Source organism: Lacerta agilis, chromosome 2, assembly GCF_009819535.1.
Source record: "Lacerta agilis isolate rLacAgi1 chromosome 2, rLacAgi1.pri, whole genome shotgun sequence".
Classification (NCBI taxonomy): Eukaryota; Metazoa; Chordata; class Lepidosauria; order Squamata; family Lacertidae; genus Lacerta; species Lacerta agilis.
The window spans coordinates 21,885,724-21,907,740 of record NC_046313.1 but is presented as its reverse complement, the minus strand read 5'-3'; the positions used below and the strand labels follow the sequence as shown (position 1 = coordinate 21,907,740).

The window sequence follows — 22,017 nt, the reverse complement described above, 5'->3', positions numbered from 1 at the left end:
ATATCACATCTATTTAACCCACAAGTCATTCACATGAAAGGAAGGCATCTCATGTGGGAAGCAGTCTATGAAACTCACTTTCTGCCAAAGAAAGGCCAAGAGCTATTATGCAACCCGTCCCTGCCTAGTCTGCACCAGCCTAGAAACTGCAGACCAGTATAATAAAAACGCTGATTACATTTAAGAATTTAAATCATTTTATTGCTTTACCTGCCATTAGGACAATCTATAACAAAAGGAATATATTAGCACATACAGTAAGTCAGACAAATAGTCAGGTAACGATACAAAAATGGTCCTCTGGTTGACTATAGCACTCTAGGGCAGTAGATTTTTTTATTTGCTAAGGAGTCCTAGCAAAAAAGATTACCTCTAAAGCCCTGAATGTTAGCTAAGGCAAACTATACCAACTGTGGATTCAAACATGTTTAAATTGCACACAAAGGTAAAGCTTTAACTGTGATTAATATTTAACTCAGACGTAGCTGGTTCATCTTAAAATCTTGTTGGTAAAACTACAAAAGGGAGTAAACAGCAAGCTAAAAAGACGCAGTAGTGAAACTTGATTAGAAAGCCTTATATAAAAAAATGTGCATTTTTGTGGCGCTCTAACTAGCTTACGTAAGATTTAAAATCTTTTTGGTGCTTTAACAAGGATCAAATCAAGCTTCAAAAATAAGAAAGGTATGGGGGGGGGGAAATCCCTGGATAGATTCAAACTGAATGAAGTTTTGGAGGAAAATAGCATTAATGGACTCCCAAAGAGAGCACAGGTGGAAATTCCCAAAGGCATATCCTCATCAAAGTCTTCAGCACGGACAGAAAGAATTCACAATGTAGATTTTACATTTTATATGAATCTAGAAATGAGGACATGTCAATACCCCCTTCCCCCCTTTTTATATATACTAAGGCTCCTATTCCCCAGACATTGCTAATCATATTTAATTAAGCATTCTTTCCAGCAGCCAACAAGTCAGAATGGTACATACCAGGTCCAGTTTCTGGGGGGAAAGTAAGGAGGGAATGGCAGGGAGCTGGACTGGTAAGAAATAGTTGCACAACTAATGCAAAATACTTGCTGTCACTCCCAAATAAAACCCTAAACTAGTTTTAGATAATTTACATGTTATAAGGAAACCAAATTGCCTACATTATCCACCTGCAACATTCCATATAGTAGGCAGCACAGGGTGCACACAAAATATTGTAACACAAACCTGGTAAATACTGAAACACATTTCAGACTTGACAACAGGGTCAACTTTCCCAAAAGCTATTCTGTCAGATCGGTATGAGAATCTGGGACAAACCAAAGAGAACAAGATTCGAGACTGAACATCTGCTCAGACTGAATATCTGAGAAAGGTTAGAAGTTACTAAAACTTCTGATTGGATAAAAGAGATTCAGTTACAAGAGTTTAACAGGATACAGGACACTGATTTTCTGTTTCCAGTCTTCCACATGAGCCAGATTCTTGTCGTATAACAAGGAGTGTGTAGTCTGGTCCTGCATTGAATGCCAACAGAACCATTCAATATCTGGTGCTGAAGTTAACAGGGTAGGCAAAGCTTGAAAGGGTCAGACAGAAGACTGAACGCACAGGATGCACCCTTCAGTTTCCTGGTCTACATACACTGCATTGGGTATACTATTTGGCACTAGCTAAGGAGCAGTGCAATTATTTTGGCAACACCACCACCAATATATAGGTGTCTAATCCATTGGCTGGGTATTGAGAAATTGCACAGGGGAAAAAATAGAAGGGGCAAATATGAATATTCACAACTGAGAACAGGCAAAGGGGAAGGGTAGCTGTGGCAAGAATATCAGCAACACTGGCAGCAGGTGCCAGAAGAAAAGCTTGTACACAAAAACCTGACCAACGATAACCAAGCCCGTCATGAACCAACTGAAATGGATACTGATGCATCAAACTATCAAAACTTCTAACTGTGGTTTTACTAAGGAGGTGATCTCAGTAAACCAAACCAAAGATAACCATATCCAGAACATTTATGCCAAGAAGTTGAGCTTAGAGGGTACGTTCCTCTGCTAAGAGAAGTACTTACAGCAGAAAGTGACCACGCCCTGAAATAAATGTAGGAACTCACCAGTTGAGAAATGTGTGCCTCTTAATAATTTTCCACTGTTACATCCTTAACTCTATGGCAATAACCTTGGTACTAGGAAATTTTCCCAGCGAAAGGAATGGCAGTCACTGCCCGAGTTGGACACTGTACATTGCACAGAGAGAAGCAGTAACAGCAAAAAGTCTCCATATAATTTTCTATTTATTTTAAATGGTACTGGGAGCACCAAAATAAATGCTCTAAAATTTAAAATGGTGCCATGAAAAGCAATTGATTTCTTCCCCCCCCCTCCCTCAGACAGACAGGAAGCTGCAATAGCCAGTGGCCATGTGGCTCTGCACAAGAGTAATGAAGCAGTCTGCATTTGTGAAGCATGTATTTGAAGAAGGAGGGAGACTTCAGACAGACAGAGAAACAAAGCTGTTGTACTGCTGGATGTTCCGCTTGAGAATATCTGAGCATGGACCCAAGACACGCTCAAATCGGGGCCGGTCGAGCTTTACACATTTCAATGGGCCACGAGCAACAACCGTGGCAGCACGAGGACGGTTCATCAACAGAGCTATTTCACCTAAAAAACAAAATATTCATTTCAAAGAGAACAGGGTAAGGGGGGAGGCGATTTGAAACAGATCAACAGACTTTCCCAAAATAGAGGACTGTTCTAAAATTATCCCAAAACATTGCATAGTGTAAGAGTGTTAAGAATTATAGACAGAGATGTGAAGGGCGAGAAAGATTGTGGGAGAAGCGTGCTTAGCGGGCTTATCCACACTTACCTTTTGTTCTGCTCTTTCCAGGCATAGGTCTGCCCTTTAAAGCTCCGTATCTGAGCGTGGTTGTTTTTTTTACCCTGGGGCTTTCCCTGAGAAAAACTGCTCTTCAGTACTCAATTGGGGCAAACATCAATTTGGGGTTCTGTGGATTGTTGTTTGCTTCGACTGAGTGCTAAAGGGCGGTTTTCGTGGGGAAACTCTGGAATAAAAAAGGGGGGTGCTTGGACACAGAGCTTTAAAGCACGGAGTGTACTTGGAAAGAGCAGAGGAAAAGGAAGTGTCAAAGTCATTTGCACAGTGCTTCCCAAACAATCAGTAGCCAGTTGGTTGTCAGGGATTGGCTTTGCAATCGGATTCCAGTTCTAACACTAGGTATCCTTGCAATTAATTATTGTTTAAATAATACTTAGGCATTTATACTTCTAATATTTCAAATACAGTGGTACCTCACAAGACGAATGCCTCGCACAACGAAAATCTCGCTAGACGAAAGGCATTCGCTAACGAAAGGGTGACTCACAAGACGAATTTTTCTATGGTCATGCTTCGCAAGACGAAAATTTCAATGCATTCCTATGGGAATTAAATTCCTATGCATTCCTATGTATTCCTATGGTCGTGCTTCGCAAGACGAATTTTTTGCAATACGAAACAACTCGCAGAACGAATTAATTTTGTCTTGCGAGGCACCACTGTAGTACAATTCTATGTGCTGAGTTATCCCTCATGTACTGCATCATCTTCAAGAAGGAAGTAACATTTCCATAAAAGTTACACTTAAAAGTATCTTCATAATTTGATATAAAATTCATGACAAGGTTCAAGGTTCCTATTTCTGGTCTTTGGTAGTATTTTCTGTTCAGAGTAGTACTATACTAAATCTTACAGCAAGCAATAAAAATAAATCCCCAGCTTATTTAGTTAATAAACTGCAATAATGTTTCTATTGTCCCAAACTCAAGTTTTCCATTGCAGAAGTTGAATCCAAAGTTTTAGAAGCGTGTTAAAGATGCAAACCTACTAAATGGCCCAATTCATATGATCATATCCTGGACTGATGAGACAAGTTTTGCATGAGCTTAATATACCCACGTGCAGCCTCTCTTCATGCAAATGGAGAAAGAAACCAGGAAGCTGTCATAAACCACAGCTTCTGGTACATACAAACCTGGAGCTAATTCATGATCTCCAAACAAGCTAGAATGCTTTTGTAGCTTCCCATGGGTTAAAATCATATCAATCTGATTTCAATGTTTTCTTACTGTACAATATGATCTTGTGGCTTATTCTCCATTCCAGGAAGGGTAGTATTATAGGTGTCAACGAGTTTTTGTGAGCCTCATGAGATGGAAAGGAGCAAAGGGGAGAGAAGCCAAGTCTCAGGGGACCAGAAAGGGGGTGACTTTAAAAATATATACTATTATGTCATTTGCATTGGTCTTATGCCTTAAGTATTTAAACGACATTGTCAACTTAAACAAGAAAACTCACCAAAATAATCAGATGGTGCAAGCCTGCCCACTTCAACAAATTCTTCATGTTCTGACCTGCGCTGTAACACAGCAGCTGTACCCTTTAAATGAATTAAAGAGTTAATGACCAGATTTGTTTTAGCAATCCTATGCAAAAGGCAACAACTTCATGACTTAAGAAAGCAGAAACATCCCCATTAAATTACTTGTCTTAACCTATCCCATTTAATCCTAATTCCTCAAAAGGGGAGAGTATGATAAAATACCATTCAGAAGCACAATTCACAATTGAACTAAGCATTCCTACATGTATAATTCTGCCACCACAGCATTTGTTAAAGGGATTTATTGTCATCTATGATCAAATCTGTTATCACAGAAAATAATTTGCAACTACGTTTTATGTCCAGAGAACCAGTATTGATGCAAGCAGTCTACAAATGACTTTTTAAAAACACAGAACCACCTTTCATCATATCCAGAAGCATTCCCCAAACAGGTGTTCTCCAGATGTTGAACCACAACCCTAGCCAGCATAGCCAACGGTCAGAGATGGTAAGAGCTGTCGCTCAAAACATCTGGAAAGCGCCCAGTTGGAGAAGGTTGATATAACCCAAGTAACTGAAATGTATGAGACAAATACAGCTGCTAGTAAAGGTAAAGGTACCCCTGACCGTTAGGTCCAGTCGTAGATGACTCTGCGGTTGCGGCACTCATCTCACTCTATAGGCCGAGAGAGCCAGTGTTTGTCCGCAGACAGCTTCTGCGTCATGTGGCCAGCATGACTAAACCGCTTCTGGCGAACCAGAGCAGCACACGGAAACGCCGTTTACCTTCCCGCCAGAGCGGTACCTATTTATCTACTTGCACTTTGATGTACTTTCAAACTGCTAGGCGGGCAGGAGCTGGGACCGAGCAACGGGAGCTCACCCTGTCGCGGGGATTCGAACCACCAATGTTCTGATCAGCAAGCCCAAGAGGCTCAGTGGTTTCGACCACAGTGCCGCCCATGTCCCTACAGCTGCTAGTATCTAATTCCAAAACAACATTGTTATAAATACTCACCTCCAAAATAATGAAGAACTCGTCTCCTGGTTCTCCCTGCACCACAATCTTTTGTCCATCCTCAAACTGTACGGGCTCTAAAGCATCAGCTACTGTGAGACGCTCCCATTTGTCAAGGGATTCTAAATAAAAATAAAACAAGTTGGTTTATTTTGCTGTATCCCAAAGATTTAGAATTAGATCCCCAGTTCATCTCACATAAGGATACACTTCTCCAGTTTTCCTACAGCAAACCCTTGTACCACACTTCTTCCCAACTTCTTCCCACTGCCATGAACAAATTAATCACCCATTCACATTTCGTGATTTAGCAGTTGTAGCTTCAAGCACAGCACCTCAACAATATATGCTCCCTCTGTGAAGTTCACAGTAGGGCAAGACTCAAATATTCTAATAGCGATGCTAAGAAATTCTTCACACTCACCCAATATTGACACTTTACTAAGAAATTCTTCATACATCTTTCTCTTTCTCAATGTGCTACCCTGGAGGAGAAAAACATACACAAATGGATCTGAAAAATACTCTTCTGTTTAACAATTTAGAATACTAAGAAAAATGGAACAGATCATAGAAATGTTTACAATGCATTCCTATTCATTTCTTGTAAGTAAGTCCTCCTCAGTTAAATGAAACATACTACCAGATAAGTGCATATAGGAGAGGTTTTCAACTTTTTTGAGTCCATGGCTTCCATGACCAACTACATTCTTTCTGCAGTACTCAGGAGCCCAGTTATGTCACTCCTTTTTTGAACACCATCCCTTGTGGAGTGTTCCTTCAGCTTCCTCTCCTCTCCTTGAGTGTCCTCTGGGCAGCTGCTGCCCCTGGTCTCTGAGCTGACCCCCGCATCCCAAACAGAAGTGCCTCCTCACACTGACCCACAGGGGTCTGGGAAACACCCCCTGGCCGGCCCCAGAGGCACCATTCATCTGGGGAGGTTGTAGTCAGGGCTGCTGCAACTAACAGCAATGCAAGCCTTTGGGAGGTAGAGACACAAGAAGGCATCAGAGGAGGGAGGGAGGGAGAGAAGGAAAGAGGGAAAGAGGCCAGTGTTGCCTGTGACATTCCTAACTATCATTCAAGGCACCCCAGGGTGCCACAGCACACTGGTTGAAAACAACTGGATATACGACGGCAAACTTAAATGGTTCAAGTCTTGTGTACACCATTCTAATATAAGCCCTAAGCTGCCTGTAAACCCTGTTTTCCACCATAATTTTATTAGCTAATGATCATGAACAGCATATCCCCTTAAAATTTATGCTAAGGCTGGGTGGCTGGAGCAACCCAGTCAGGTGGGCGGGGTATAACTTCTTCTTCTTCTTCTTCTTCTTCTTCATTTTCATTATACACTCACTCATCTGAAAGCAAGCCTCTTCTGAAGTCACTGAACTTAGTTCAAAGAATGGACCTATAGGCTTGCACTATAAATAGTCAAATGGTGGACTGTATCCAATACTGTCAATGCACAAAGACAGGCACAGGCAAACTTGGCCCTCCAGTTGTTTTAGGACTACAATTCCCATCATCCCTGACCACTGGTCCTGTTAGCTAGGGATGATGGGAATTGTAGTCCCAAAACACCTGGAGGGCCGAGTTTGCCTATGCCTGCACAAAGAATGAACTTTGACTCAAGCAATGGGATTTCACATTCCTTTCATGGTAGCAGCTTCTATGCTGTCCCAGTATCTCAGACAGTCCATAAATCCCACTCAGGTCTCTTTTGGCCTTTACAACAGAGTAAGCAGGAATATTCACTCTTACTGAAGTGTCAGTTTACTCAACTTAATAGGCAAGACCTTTTGTCCATTAAGTTATTTAGTTTAAAAAAAAAAAGTCTTGGCTGGGATATAGCAAACTAGAAACCCACAGGTCCCATTATCAGTGTGTGAAGAAAAGATTTGTGTCTCACCTTCCCATATTTATTATTCAATACACACTCTGTGGCAGTAGTCTTCAGGAATCTAAGACTTGGCTATAAATAGTGGTTCTCTTGTGCTAATTTTAAATTCCAACACCCTTTCTCTGTCCTGAGTGTGTAAAAACCTCTTAGTAATCCCAGCAGAAGACTGGCTTTGTCTGGAAAAACAGCACGTGTGCGTGTGTTTAAAAAAGAATGCAAATAAGCTCAGCGGAAAGCCCAGACTTACTGCTACTGAAAGTCTCAAACTTCAAAATGCAATTGCATCCTGAAAATTGCATGCATGTAATTGCAAAATGCATAACTACTTTTTGCTTAATTGCAAACACAAGTCTGCTGAGACATTCTCTCCTCTGCATGCAAATCAAAGCAGAGGAAGGAAATACAACTGTACACTTTGCATGAAAAGCCCCAAGCAGATCAGATGAGTGGGTGCAGCTAGAATCATCAAATTGGGATCGAACCCACGACCCTGAGATTACTAAATCTCATGCGCTACTGATTGAGCTATATTCAAGAGTTCTCCAACGCTGCCGTACAACTTTCCTATATGCTCATGTTGATTTGTACAAACTCAAGTCACAATACCTCAACACCAAAAAAAACCACACTCTCTTTCAAATTCATTTATTTAAAAACATAAAAATTGCTTACCATAAGGATTCTTCTATAGCTGTCTCTATCAATACCCCACAGTTTCACATTAGTTTTTGCTTTGACAGTTGCTGCTCGGGGTGTTCCATAGATCAGTGCAAGTTCACCAAAGCTGCCCCCTTCTCCAACACTGGTGGCCCATTCATTGTTAACATATACCTAAGGATGCAACAGACAAAGTTGGAGGACAGGCATTTTGCTGCAAATGCATCCCCTGAAACAATATGGTTCAAAAAATATGATGCGGAACATTTCAAAACTGGTTAAATGTTCCAATTTGGATAATATTCTATTTCCTTTTCACAGTAATATTCCACAAAACACATGTGCCAAGAGGTTTTCTGATTTTGTTTTGAGAAAAGCTTATCACTGGGTACCATTTCTTTGGCCTTTGCATAATAATCAAATAATAAGTGATTTCATTCTGGGAAGGAGTATTAGCTCAAATAAGTAATATTACAAATCACAACGTACTGTGTAATCCAAGTTTGGGATTATTAACAATTTTTTATGGTAGATCAACGTGCTTTATTACATAAGGATCTGAGTAGTTTCTTCTGTTAATGCTGTGATTACTTACTTATAGCACAGAATTGGAAAGGGCTTGAACATTTGCATATGATGGAGACAGAATGCATGGACTACTGCCCTATCTGAAAAACTAGCCCAAAGGGTTCATGTATTGAAGAATATATCTGATGCAGACTATTCTATTGAAGTTTGGTACCCATTTGCAAACTACTCAAATGAATATCCTGATGATTGGCATCCACCAACCTTGCACATGGACTTATGGCAAAATTTTATACATTAATCTTCTGTTCCAGGGGTGGGGGAAATTTCTTGTATTATTATTACATTGTTGAAAAGTACATTATTATTTTTTTAAAGAGAATAAGTGATTTATTTAACAGGATGTTCTACGTAATGTGCCAGCTGCTTACAGCTTGATTTGATATCGTAAGGCATAAATTTTGTACCCATTTACCTGGGAGTAAGCTTGACTGAACTCTGAATAAACATGTATAGGCTTACAATGTTTTTAATTGCTTCTCCACCACTTTGAGAATTAGAAAAGCAGGTTAAAAACTGTAAATAAAAATGCAACCTAAAAACAAAGGCTTTACAGTTTAGTAGTTCTGAGACATTACATTTCAGAGTCTCAGTTTAGCATGATTACTAGAACATTTTTGTTATTGAATGTTATTGTAATTGACTTGTTTTAAAATGGCTGTTGCATTATGATTTATACTGTATGTTTTTTCTGTTTGTTTTAACAAAATTGTGTCTCTGTTTTTAATATAAGCCATCTTGGGAAGACTAAAGTCTTGAAAGGCAGAACAGAAATATATGACATATCATGGGCTGCCACTCCTGCTCACCAACCCCTCCTCCCGTTGCACCTAACCAAGCTGCTCTCTGAAGTGCTTCCACCTGCTCCTTTAAATGCCCCCTCTGGTGGTATTTAATTGGGGAGGAGCTTCAGAAAGCAGCTCTCTGCCTCCTTTAAATAGCTAGCCTGGGCTGCTGCCACCCATGCTGCTTGCTTGCTGGTCTGCCTGCTGTTCTGTCATCACACTGGAGTTGCCGTGGCCACCTATAGCTGACCACACAAACGGCAGTAAGGATTAAGCTTCAGAGAAGGCTAGAGGAAAGGGAAACTGGTGAGGGGAAGATGGAGGTCCCTGATATTTATTTGTCTGAAATGCAAAAGCACAGACACAGACCACGTTCCCATTATTGCCCATGTGAAGCATTGTATGTGCTTAAAATATTCTGGAGCACTGCAGTAATATAGTTTAGAAAAGACTTACATCCATTTCTCCTTGATCAACAACATAGAAGTTATCCCCTTCATCACCTACAGAAAAAAATTGAAATACAAGTTTGAGAAACAATTATAGGTTTAGAAGATGCAGTTATCAACCTCTTCCATTCTAGAACCATCCAGCACAAAATGACATCCATACAAATGCTCACATATGCTTTTTTGCATTTGGAACAGCCATGCTTTCCTTTAGGCTTTATAGTCAAATATATTCATTATATTTATAATTCCCACTTCACCCCTACATGTAATTAAAATGAAGGATGCTATTTACCCAGCTATCAGTATGACTGGTAGACTAGTAACTAGTCTAGGTAAAGTGTTCTTGATCAAAGCCCTATTGCAAAAGCCATTGCTGGCAAAGGATTTTCACCTGCCCACAAAACTCAAATAGAACACTGTAATGGTTACAATGTGGGGAAAACTAGTCTAAGCTCAGTGACGGGGAACCTCATTCCCTGCTGACCCTCCTCAGGCTATTCCCCCTCCTCACAGGTATCTCCCTTATTAACCTGGGTGGGGAGATTTTAACCTCACCACCCAACACTATGATGGAGATGGAAACTGGCCGTCCCTGGCTTCTCAACTGATTTGTTGGGAGGATGTGGCTTTCATCCCCATTACAGTGTGCAGGGTTGTTCTTGCTTTGTTGTCATCCGTCTGTCTTGAGAGACAATGGAATGCGTGTCTGATGGCGAAGTCAAACTGCTCCGTTAGCAGCACTGAAGTGACCTTCCTGGGGTGCAAGCCTGGGCAGTGTGCATGTAGGTCCTGGGGCGCACAGACGATAAAACCTGCCTGCCCGCCCCCACTCCTCTCATGGCCTTGTTGATGTGGTCCAGCTTGGCTGCCAGCCAGAGTTGCCAGAAGGAGGTGTACATGATGTCATCCAACTGTCAAAGGGATTGCATTCCGGATTTGTGCAGGGTTTACTCCTTAGTCTTTTCTTCCAAAGATACCCCACAAGGCAGCAGAGATGTAGGATCAGTTTTCCTTCTCATAGATGGGCTACCTTCCCAGGTTGACAAGCCCCACCTGCCCCTCCACTCCCTCAACAGCACGTGCAGAAACCACCTTCTAGACCATTTAACCCACTATTGGTCTCATCCGCTCAATTTGCTGGAGCCTGTCTTTGCATACAAAGGAAGTCCCCAACTCACTGAGGGTTTTGACCCATTGGTTGCCCTCACCTGGTTTAGTGAGCCAGTAAAAGTCGTTTTCTGGGGTGTGGCTGCTGTTGCATGCTGATGGCTTCTAGGAGCCACAGGTGAGAGTTGAATGCAGGGTGGGGACCAAAGGTGAACAAACTACCCCAGAACGAACTTAACATGTCCCCCAGCAGAGGTACTACCCCTCTCCTAACATCCCATAGAGATGTTTAATTCTCCCCAAAGTGCATGCTACAGTGGGAATGAAAATGCCCCCTTCTCAGCTGATCTACATAGTTCATATGAGATGGGGAGTTGAGAAAGTGAAGAATAGGTGCATGCCTGTGTTAAGAAGTGTGTGACTGAGTGCAAATATGGCCCAGCCCACCACTGGGGCCAGAACATAGGAAGCTGCCTGATAACGAGTTGGACCATTGGTGCATCTAGTTCAGTACTGTTGACACTGACTGGCACCAGCTCTCAAGTGTTTCAGGGGACACTTCCAGCTCCACCTAGAATTGAAAACACATGCCCTACCGTTAAGCCTTGGTCCCTTCTAAAAGGCAAGTGACCAAAAAATGTTTGCCCACCCACCTCTGCAAAACTAGCTGCAATTCTCTACTTGGGATCTTTTTAGCAAACCTTGTGAAGGAGATGAATAGAAAGCAACTGCACATCTTCAATGCTTCAAAGGCTAAGTAATTTTTCCACCAACATCACAAGCAATCACTTGCCTTGCTGTATCACAGTCTCGCCAGCAATATAGGTGACAGGGAACATGGCATCAAAAATATCACTGAAAAAGATTTCAGAATTACTCAACAAAAGATGTAACATATTGCATGTGCATGCTAATACAGACAAGCTTAGCATGCAGTTATTAGGGAGGCTGCATCTCTCAAAAGTCTAGACTAGAGTAGCTCAACATGTTCTGGAGAGAGGACAAAACAGCAGTGCTCACACAAGCTTTAGTTAGTATACCGCCCTATACCCATAGATCTCAGGGCGGTTCACAGCATAAACTTCAGGTCATTCTTATCTCTTCCCATATTGACAGACACAGGGGCAACATAAATAGGCTAACATCAGCATGAACATTCCGCTCTTCTCCTTGCCCCAAACTAATCCAAATAATTGCATGAATGTAGAGCCCATTATATGGCATTTTGGCAATCTAAGCCACAACAATGTCTGAAGTGGGGGCCCAAAAACCATTCAGTACAACTTAACTGGCCTGGCTAGGCAACTTATACTGCATTATTTTTATTTGTTAGCTTTTTTGCCACAGTTCAAAGCAATTTACAATATTTTAAGCAAACACACACACAAACATGTTAAAACCAGTATTTAAAAAAAAAATCCAAAAGACAATACTATTTTAAAAAAAAAGATTAAAACAACCCTCCTATGCAAAAAGGACATAAGGCATTTAAAAGCCAAAGGTCTGACCGGAAACAAAAAAAGAATAGCTTTGCCTAGTGTCTAAAGATATGTAGTGATGACGCCAGGCAAACCTCACTGGAGAGAGCATTGCAGAAGCAGGGAGCCAACACTGAAATGGACCTCCCGTGGAGGGGGCACACAAAGAAGGGCCTCGGATGGCAAGTGGAGGATCTGGTGCAGTTCATATGGGGAGAGGTGGTCCTTGAGGTATTGTATATATAGTTAACATTATGCATGGTTCCAAAACTTGGGTCACAGCCAGCCTATTTATTTTTTCTACATGTTGCTGAATTCTATGTATTTAACTATCCGGGTTCACAGATTTCTTACCTTCTTTCATTGTCATCAAGATGAGCAAAAAGCACATTCTTCTCTATGGCTTTTGCCAAAGCAGCCATAGTCTTGTAATCTTTTGGAATAACCTATGGAATGGAAACACCCAAACAATACCGATTAAAGACCTAAGAGGCAAATGTTCTTCAAGCAAACCCATTACCAACAATATTTGAGAGGAGTTCCTTTCTTGGAAGGGAGCTCTGTGCAGGAGTTTTATCCTATGTGAAGAATTCATTCAAGTGGTAAGGAAAGCTTCTCAAGACTTCTTTAAGAAGCGTGTTCATGAAATTATGCCTACATTCTAGATGCCCAGAAACGGGAAAGTGTCTAGAATGAGATGTATCTTTCCTGGGTAAGTGCTGATTCAATGGCCAATCTACAAGTATCTTTTCAGGTAGGACACAACTATCAGGAGCCTTGATATGTAGAAAAATTATTTTTACACTGCCTCTGATAAGTCTATAGACCAAATTGCTAGACAGACCAGTACCTCAAATGGTCATTCAGAACTCAAAATAATCTTACTTGAAACTGATGCAGGTGTTAGGAGCCACATAACCTAATGGTGCTCTTACACAATGATTGGGAATATTGAATAACTACCACCCTAGGATACTTACTAACATCTGAGGAGCTGTAATTGTGCTTACAGGTCCCCCAAGGGTCAACTCCCTAGTATCAGGCTTCCTGGAAACTACACAGAAGTCACAAGGATCACAAGGATGTCCTAGGAGACCTGGTTGCTCCTCTGGGAAAGTTATAGTCGATATTAATTGAGCAGACATTGCAGAGTCAGGGAGAAATGGCTTGTTTCCACCAGCCAAGATTTTTCTAATGATTATTTCCTCCATATCTTTCAACTCCTCAACTTATGTCAACCCAGCCAAGCAGAAATCCAGGTTTCTGTGAGAAATATAAAGGCAACCCACTAGCAAGTTAGGAAGGCATTAGCACAACTTATCTATGGAAAGGCCTGATACTTTATTGGGGATAGGCAAAGGAGGAAATTGTGCATACAAGAAATAAAATATGTCTTGCAGGAAGTAAGAACTGGATGCAGCACCTTTCTGACATAAGAGGCAGCATCCTCTTCTGTGTAAACCTCTGCACTGATGGCACCACGCCTTCTGCGGCCCTTTACCACTGGATTCATGGGTGGAGGGGGAGAAATCTCATCTTCACGCGAGTCTGCACGGGAGCTGGCTTTCTGCTGGCACATGAGCTGTTTTGTTTCTTCCTGAAGTGAAATAAAACAGTTCTATGTTAATAATCCACAAGGGTAGAAAGTTCACATCCATGCATATGCTCCTGGGAGAACTTGTTTCCTCCCTTGCAGTTATCCTCATTTAAACACTGGGCATCAAGTTGCACTGTGCAATTTCAGATTATAACTTCCATACTAAAAAGTTTGTGCCCTCCATAAGCTTGTGAAAGTTAACACGGGGTAAGGAAAGGGGAGAAAGCCCCACTGTGCAAGCAGAAGCCTGAAAGGGGTTTATTAGGTGACCTCTTTTGGGCTAAGGTTCCAATGGCCTTTGAGCAAATTTCAGAAATGGGAGAGGCCAGATCATCACACAAAGCTGTTTTCCACAGCAACAGATCAATATATTTAATTCTTAGCAACTCCACTCAAGCTAAAGGTCTCAAACACCCTTTATCTGTCCTGACTGTGCAGAAAGCAAAGAGAACTCAGTAATCCCAGAAGAATGCAAATAATGTCAATGCAGAACTGAATGGCAAGTCCTGCCTTAAAGCTTTGCATAGTTTTAAACTTCAAAATACAATGGGAATTTCATGTATACAATTGCAAAAATGCATGGATTTTGCAAGGGACACACGTCTCCCTCTTTGCTGAGAGATTTTCACCTCTGCTGTGGTGTTGCAGAGAAAGGAACTGCAATTATACACTTTGCACAACAGAACCCCTTTCTCCCCCAGCTGCTCCTCACTGAACAGCTGATGGATGAGGGGACGCAGGGAGCTAGGTGAAATCTGCATGTGGGCATCTGGCCCACAAACCAGGGATTCCCCATCCCTGTCCTAAAGAGTTATAAGCAAGGAAGCAGAAAATATAAGATTTATTCTTTTAACATTTCACAAATTTTAATCCCATCTGGCTGGCCTTGTGTAGAGGAAGAGGAATTTAACATATTTCAAACATTTGTATTTAACAGAATATACTTTTAAAATTGGCACACTTAACAGCTACTTAAAATGTGGATGAGTTTCTAAATGCTTTTGATGCTTTAGCATCAAACATGTATCATACTAGTGTTGAGTCCAATACATGAAATTGAGGCCATTTGCTGGATATTTTGAATGTTAAATTATTGCATTAAAAGAAATGCACAAGGCATGCAACATATGCAACATATTTTTGGTGATTCAGATGTTGCTCTGGCATATGGCTCTGCGGAGTGGTCTGTTATCATGAAGACGTTTATAAAATTTGAGTCTTCAATGATACTCAAATAAAAATCCTATACCTCTACTCTCTCTCTCTCTCTCTCTCTCTCTCTCTCTCTCTCACACACACACACATATATATATATAGTTCTTTACCATGTGAACTTTTGAATTTAATAGTTCATCTTTGTAATACAGCTCAGATACTATTTACATACAGGGTAATGACATTACAGCTGCTCTTCGAAGATCATACAGTTCCTTTATCATAGCAACAGAATCCACAGAAAGCTTCATTATCTAAATGAATTATTCCAAATGCATAATGGATTTAAAATCAACTGATTCTATTTTCTTGAATTTCCAAAGGATACCAACAGAAACCGACAGGTCTCTAAGTATTCATGAAACAATGTTACACAAAATCTGACTCTGAATTAAACCGTCATAATTGAGAGATTCTTGTTTAACAATCCTAATATGTCTGTCTCATACATAGGTGAAATCTGTTGATAAATGAGCACAATCCAATTATTTACAATTTTCAATTAAAGTGATGTGAAGGGGACGACGACACATTGAACATTAACACAAAGTCCAATTTATTGTTCATCTGATAGCCTGATTACCCACACACTTCCTCTTGGATAAGATTAATATGAACTCCTCTATAAACTACTTTTCAATTCCTGTATTTATCAGCTTAATGTTGCTTAACCAAAAGGGCTCCTTGCTCAGTGCCACATAGGACACTCCTTGCTGGAAAAATGGTTTTTCATGGCACATTTCTAAACTTCCAAGTAGGAATAAACATGGCGATGTACTCATGCCAATTTTGCCTGCTCCAATGAACTCCCAAGCCCTCTTCCATAAACCAAATTAAAAAACAGTGAGTTCCTTTACTCATAATGCCCTTGTATTTCATTCATTAATAAAAGGCATGAACATATTTAAATTATAGTTTTATTATATTATATTATATTGTATTGTATTGTATTGTATTATTATAAACTACACACTTTTTACCCGCAATTCTACAACACATTCTTTTCTCAAGGTAACAAAATAAAATATAAAACACATATTATTCTTTTTTTAAAGCCAGGCAGTGCCCACGGGTTTCAAACTGCTGTGGGCAATTGCAGGATCTAAGCTACACCTTGGTTGATGGAACCGCTGGGCTGAGCTGGCTCTATAAAACACATTTTGTCAAAAACCTGGTGTGTGAACAGTGGAGTCTTTTTTCATATGCCAGAATGCAGACACAAAACAGTTAATAAAACTATATCCAGGAGAAAAATGTGAACTATTTTCAGCAGTCTAAAAACAAAAGGCAGTATGGATCCTGCCCCTTTCCTTCCTGCCCATGCCCTCTGCTATCCCAGATCTGTTCTCGATGGTTGGGGGAACTGCCAGAACAGATTTAGGGGGTATGGTGGTGTGTTCCAGTGAGCAAGAAGAAACCCTTGCACTAACAGAACATTCACCTTAGCACTACACTGCATACAATCCAATTATATTTTCCCCCAGATTAACACAGCAGAACATTGTACTGTATTATTTATCCCTTCATACAGGTTTACCTTACAGCTCCACAGTGAAATTGTGCAATATAAATTATCTTAAATAAAGCTCTTAAGCTTTGTGAGCCAACTTTCAATTAAATCAATAAAAGCTACCACTCATTATTCAATATATAATATTTAATATATTTAATATACATACGCAATAAAAGATGACCAAAATAATCTTAAAAGTTACCATGCATGACCCTAACCTTTCTGCCTCTATTATTCAATAGACCTGCACTGGTCAACTAAAGCAAAACTAGACTAAACCTGTAGAATTCCATCTAAAAGTGCAGTGGCTTAGATCCAGAGAAGTGAGCTTTCCTTGCTCCTCTTCCCACTGCAGTTCCCTACACCTTCCCTCCCCCCCCCCGAAAAAAAACCACCCCTAAGTGTCAAGGGACCCTCTAAATGGTGTGGGACTGGGCATGGGCAATTGCAGCAGTGGAATTGTCAGAATACATGGAAGCTTCCTTTCTGATGGTGAAAAACACTTTTGGATCCAAGTTTTATACATATAAACTCAGAAAAATCACTTACCTAGTTTTAGGGATCTGCATAACTTGGCATTTAGATCAAGCCAAAATGCAAGTTGGACAGATTACTTAATTCATAAGAATGCACAGAGATTCAAAAGTACTAGTGCATAATATACAAAAACTGAGGAGTTGAACAAAATGACTCTTGTATACAAAACAAAGTATGTTATTATCCCAACATTGTGCCTTAGGGAAAATGTATGAATTAATTTGTAACAATTAGCAGTGACTGCAGGAATCACTAAATATTGGTCTTATGATTTGCCTTTAAGTCGTCAGCTGCTATGGGATGAATGCTGCTGACCTTCTCTCTTTCCACAGAATGTTGACACAGTGATGGGAGAAGCTGTTAGTGACACAGCAGTCAAAGAACAAGAGGGGGAAATTGTTGGGTAGCTTTGCTGCACAGCCATCTAAATTTACTGGGTAGTCACATAGCTTGTAAAAAGTGCAAGACAATTAGTGGGCTATTCAGCTAAGGACTGGTTTGTGATAAGAGTTTTATACAAAGTGTACTGAAAGCAAAATCAGATCTGGGATGATCCAAGTATGGGCACAATCCAAACCTTCTGCCATTGCAGCTCAAATCGGGGGAGTCCTGCGCCCTGTGTCAGCTCCAGGCTGGCACGGCATTCAGATTCAGATCAGGCCTGATGGCAGCTGGCAGTAATTAGGAATCTGACTCTGGATCCAGTCCCATCACTTCCCTCAGAACAGAGTTTCACCTCTTTCTGCTGAACTCCACCACTGGGGAGCCTACCAGTAGGCTATCTACCCACCAACAAGTAACATCTATGTTGCTCCACTGGCAGCAGCCCAGCAAGCAAAGTGGAGGGACATAATTGCTCCATCAACCTCCACTCCCAGCTATGGTCTAGTGTAAAGGCAGGTTGCATTGCTCTGCCAGTCACCGCAAAAGCAGAGTGAGTTCTGCTCACACAACAAAGCCACCTTTCCCTGCCATCTCTTAACCCTCCTGAGTAAATCTGGGGTCAGTGCAGGGAGAGGAGATGGAGAAGACCCATTCACTATGTGACTGGAAGTTCTTCTGCTTGTGCAATTACTTATATGGGATGCTATGGGTTGAATCCAGCTAAGAAGAAGACCACCATATGGTAAAGTTTCATAAGACTGCCCTAGAGTTTATTTCTTGCGAAACATGTTCTACTCTAAAAACCATTTTTTTTCTTCCTAAAAGCAGAATTTCTTCCTAAAAGCAGAATCTGTCTAGCTTCTGGATTTGCTGCTGCTTCCACTTAGACCAGAGAACTTTTGATGCCCAATTTGCATAACAGTAGCATTGTTTATCAGAGGGTTGTCCCATTTTATTGATATGAAATTCTACTTTGATTATATGTAAATCCTCTCCAAGATGCCCAAGGGCAAAATTTGGCCATGCATGAGTCAAGAGTCCAGTATCTCACAAAGCAACACCATCTGACCTTGTACCCCTCATGAGACCTATTTATTTTTCAATTAATTTTATGAAAACATTGCACAGACGCTTTTCTAGCAATCACATGGCAATAAACTAAAAAACACTGCTGCACTTTCCCCTTGGAACATTTAAACTGTTGATGTACTCTCAGCCAATATTCTAGAGAAGTTGCAAATGGTTTTCCTACTCGCACCCATTCCTGAAGCATATTTTTACCTTCTCCAGTCTTTCAAAATATTCCCGGAGGAATGCCATGGGTCTCTCAGGTCGCACTGTACATAGCTGGACGATGCAATCCTTCAGGAGTTGTTGGATATTGTGTTTTTGGACATAGTGTTCACATTCACGGAGGCTGCGCTCCTCTTCACTGTTAGTGCTGCCAGTGGCCATTGCTGCTATCTGAAATTAAAACATATTTTAAAACCCCCAAGAGATAGGTGCCCTGCTATCACCATATTACATTAATGATATTCAACGATCACAGCTGCCAGCCACTCTTAATTGCAGAGATAGCTAATTAGCAGAAATCAAAACATTATATGCTTCTAAACTGAAATGGTGCTCAGTGTATTTGTCTGCATTCTGGATGAACAGAATGTTAACAACAGAAATAAACAGAGGTCTATGCTACCTCAGGAGTTATGTAAAGCTAAGTTGCTCCCAATAAAGCAAAAATAAAATACTGCAATTAATGCCAGCTCCCAGGCACAATCTTACTGGATGCAGGATTTCCACAACTGGCAAACAAACATATCCAGAACTGTGTTTGTAATAGCATGTAAAAATAAAGTTTTATGGAAATAAAATACATTATTTCCCAACTGCCCAACACTTACTTGAGATGCAGCTAGCTGCAACCACTACAGGTATGCACAGAATTTACAGGAAGGGGTGCTGATCCCAGTATAGCCTTTCAAAAAGGAAGGAAGAAGAAAGTGAGTAACTCCCAAGCGTTACTGTTCTATAAATACATACTTTTCTAGGTGAGATATTTAGATACATGACACAGATGGCAATATACTTGAGATAAACATATATAACCCTTCCCAACAGGAAACAGAGGCATGACAACAAAATATAATGCTGTGAAGTGCCCACACTACAAATACATGGCATCCTTGTCATCTGCAATGCTTGTAAAGAATCTAAAGATTACAATACACCTGTTCCATTTAAAAAAGCATACACATACATATCTGGCATTTACATTAAGCTGCCTTGAAGTTCTACAGTTACTTCTTTTGTTTTGACAACTTGCATAATGAAGGTCAGTAATAAATGCCTTAATTAACTGTCCAAGAGTTAATGCCATGGCTCTGTGACAGCCTGCAAATAAGTCTGGAAAAAGCATTCACACTGCTGATAGACAGCATCAGACACAAGTGCTCAAACATAACTGCAAAAGAAGTAGCAGACAAGAAGCTTCTATTTCAAATAAATATTCTTGTCTGAAGCATGTTACTTAGAAAAATTAAAGTCTTCATCATACAGAGCTTTGAAGAGTGTTCATTTTAATAGAAACAAAGCCAAACTATTTCTGTAGCTAGATACTCTCACCAACTGGCAATTAACAGCTGATAAAGGACTTTCATTTTCTAAAGGTATTTGCAAAGTAGAGATGTAGTAGCTTCCAGTAGCTTCCAGGTAAAATGCTAGGAATTTTAAGATCACTGCAGTAATTTTAAGGGGCTCCTTTTCTGGCAGAGAAAACTCACAAAGTGTTTGGAATTCATCATGTAACTATTTAACTGTCATATTTAAACAGTGAATAATGAAAAACAGCAACCTGATGGTGGTAACCCAGGACATCAAAATTCTTGTCAAAATTCTAAGTGGGGGTAGGGGTCTTCACATTTTATTGAAATATCAGGTGCATTTGATAGAACACATTTTCTAATCACAAAGAAGAGCTTCTCTATCACAAAAGGGCATTTGTAATTTATAGCAGCCTTGAATAACTTACCCTGATCATCTTTCAAGTTATCTCCCTGTGGCTTCCATAAATAAAAGCAACAGGAAAGCCCTAAGATGTTTCCTTCCTGTGAGAAGGGAGCACAGTTCATTGGAAGCTCATCTCCCCAGGATAGGAATACCCAGATATTCAAGTACTGTACAAAGCAATTATGGGCTACTTCAAAGGCAGCACTTGCTTGTTTTGTTCCTTGACTATGGGGAAAATTACTCTCTCCCTATCCTGCAGAAGATTATTCACTACACTGTAATGACTACAAAGCCAAGAGAATGACACGGGTCCCTTTCCTCCCTCCCCTCCATACATAATGTGAAACATTCTGGAGGGCCCTAAGAAACTGCTTGTAAGATAAGCAGACCCAGCTAAACTCTGGCTTAGGCAGGTTTCAGCAGTAACCTTTCCACTTCTTTAACACAGATGAAGATCGGGTACCCCCCCACACCCCAGACCTATTATTCCCCCTTTAATCCTAACCTCTCCCCAACTCTAAAAGTTCTCCCCCAGGTTGACAAATCGGGTTTCTTTGTAAAAGGATCCTCCATCCAAAAACCTATAGGCCTCTCTTTTAAATCGTCTATCAGAAGTGGCATCTCCTTAAACAATAATAAAAAAAAACATAGGCGGCTTCATTCTACGCTCCTTCTCTGTCTACATGGCGTCATCTTCCGCGGTGCACTTTCCTCCTAATCTTAGCCCCTCTACTTGCGTCTGGTCCGCTGGACCCTCTTCTTCCCCACCCCGGGAAACAAACCTTGCAGCGTAAGCGCCCCCTTCCTCCCCAACACTGAAAAAAATAAAATAAAGCCACGCATGTGCTCTCCCTCCAAGCTGTGCCCGTGGGCCCCGTCCAAGACCCCTTCGGGCAACCCGTTTTCCCCCGCCGGACTAGGGCTCTTCTCAGCAGGGCCGCCCTCACAACTCGGCTGAGGTTTATCCTCCTCCTCCTCTCCCATCCTCCGCCTCACCTGAGGAGAAGGAAGAGGCCTCCGCCGCCGCCTCCCGCAGCGCGCCTCAGGTAAGCGCGCCGCCCCTCGCTCTCCCGCCTCGCCGCCCCCGCGTCACTCCGCCGCAGCTCCCGCTCTCGCCCCACCCGCCGGCGAGCGCCTTAGGCCCACCGGCTCCGACTTACCACAGGGTCCTCCTCCTCCTCCCTGCCTGGGCCTCTCCTCGCGGGCGGGCCCCCCTCCTCCGCCTCCTCCCGCTGTCCCGAGTGGCGACGGCCTCCTCCACCTCCCTTCTCCTCCTCCTCCTCTTTCGCCTCAGCGATCGCTCCCACCGGAAACCCAACTCCCTCCGCCAATCGCCGCCTGGCGTGACGTCAATGAGCCTCGCTCTCACTCGCCGAGCCGTCACC

At 41.5% G+C, this 22,017-nt stretch overlaps 1 protein-coding gene across 3 annotated transcripts; it reads right to left on the bottom strand.

The window, feature by feature from the left end:
• Positions 1–179: 179 nt before the first annotated feature.
• Positions 180–21,907, bottom strand: PRKAR1A (protein kinase cAMP-dependent type I regulatory subunit alpha). Of its 3 annotated transcripts, none has more exons than XM_033138908.1 (12): positions 21,793–21,903; positions 19,528–19,601; positions 18,908–19,090; positions 13,804–13,977; positions 12,735–12,826; positions 11,696–11,757; positions 9,800–9,846; positions 7,986–8,144; positions 5,832–5,892; positions 5,408–5,529; positions 4,362–4,443; positions 180–2,665 (listed from the first exon to the last, which is right to left on the bottom strand). In XM_033138908.1, the coding sequence occupies exons 3-12, from the start codon at positions 19,079–19,081 to the stop codon at positions 2,493–2,495; spliced, it is 1,146 nt and encodes a 381-aa protein (XP_032994799.1). In that variant the 5' UTR covers positions 19,082–19,090; positions 19,528–19,601; positions 21,793–21,903; the 3' UTR covers positions 180–2,492. The 3 variants fall into 3 exon arrangements, with proteins under 3 accessions (XP_032994799.1, XP_032994800.1, XP_032994801.1); XM_033138909.1 differs by lacking the exon at positions 21,793–21,903 and adding an exon at positions 21,629–21,651; XM_033138910.1 differs by lacking the exons at positions 180–2,665; positions 4,362–4,443 and adding an exon at positions 4,897–4,997 and having other exon boundaries at positions 5,374–5,529; positions 21,793–21,907.
• Between the last annotated feature and the right edge of the window lie 110 nt (positions 21,908–22,017).

Excerpts from the sequence above, each read along its gene's own strand:
- PRKAR1A (XM_033138908.1), bottom strand. The coding sequence starts at position 19,081 with ATGGCCACTGGCAGCACTAACAGTGAAGAGGAGCGCAGCCTCCGTGAA. Across the intron at positions 13,978-18,907 it reads ATTTTGAAAGACTGGAGAAG|GAAGAAACAAAACAGCTCAT; the intron begins GTAAAAATATGC and ends ATTTCACTTCAG. Across the intron at positions 5,893-7,985 it reads GCTATAGAAGAATCCTTATG|GGTAGCACATTGAGAAAGAG; the intron begins GTAAGCAATTTT and ends TTTCTCCTCCAG.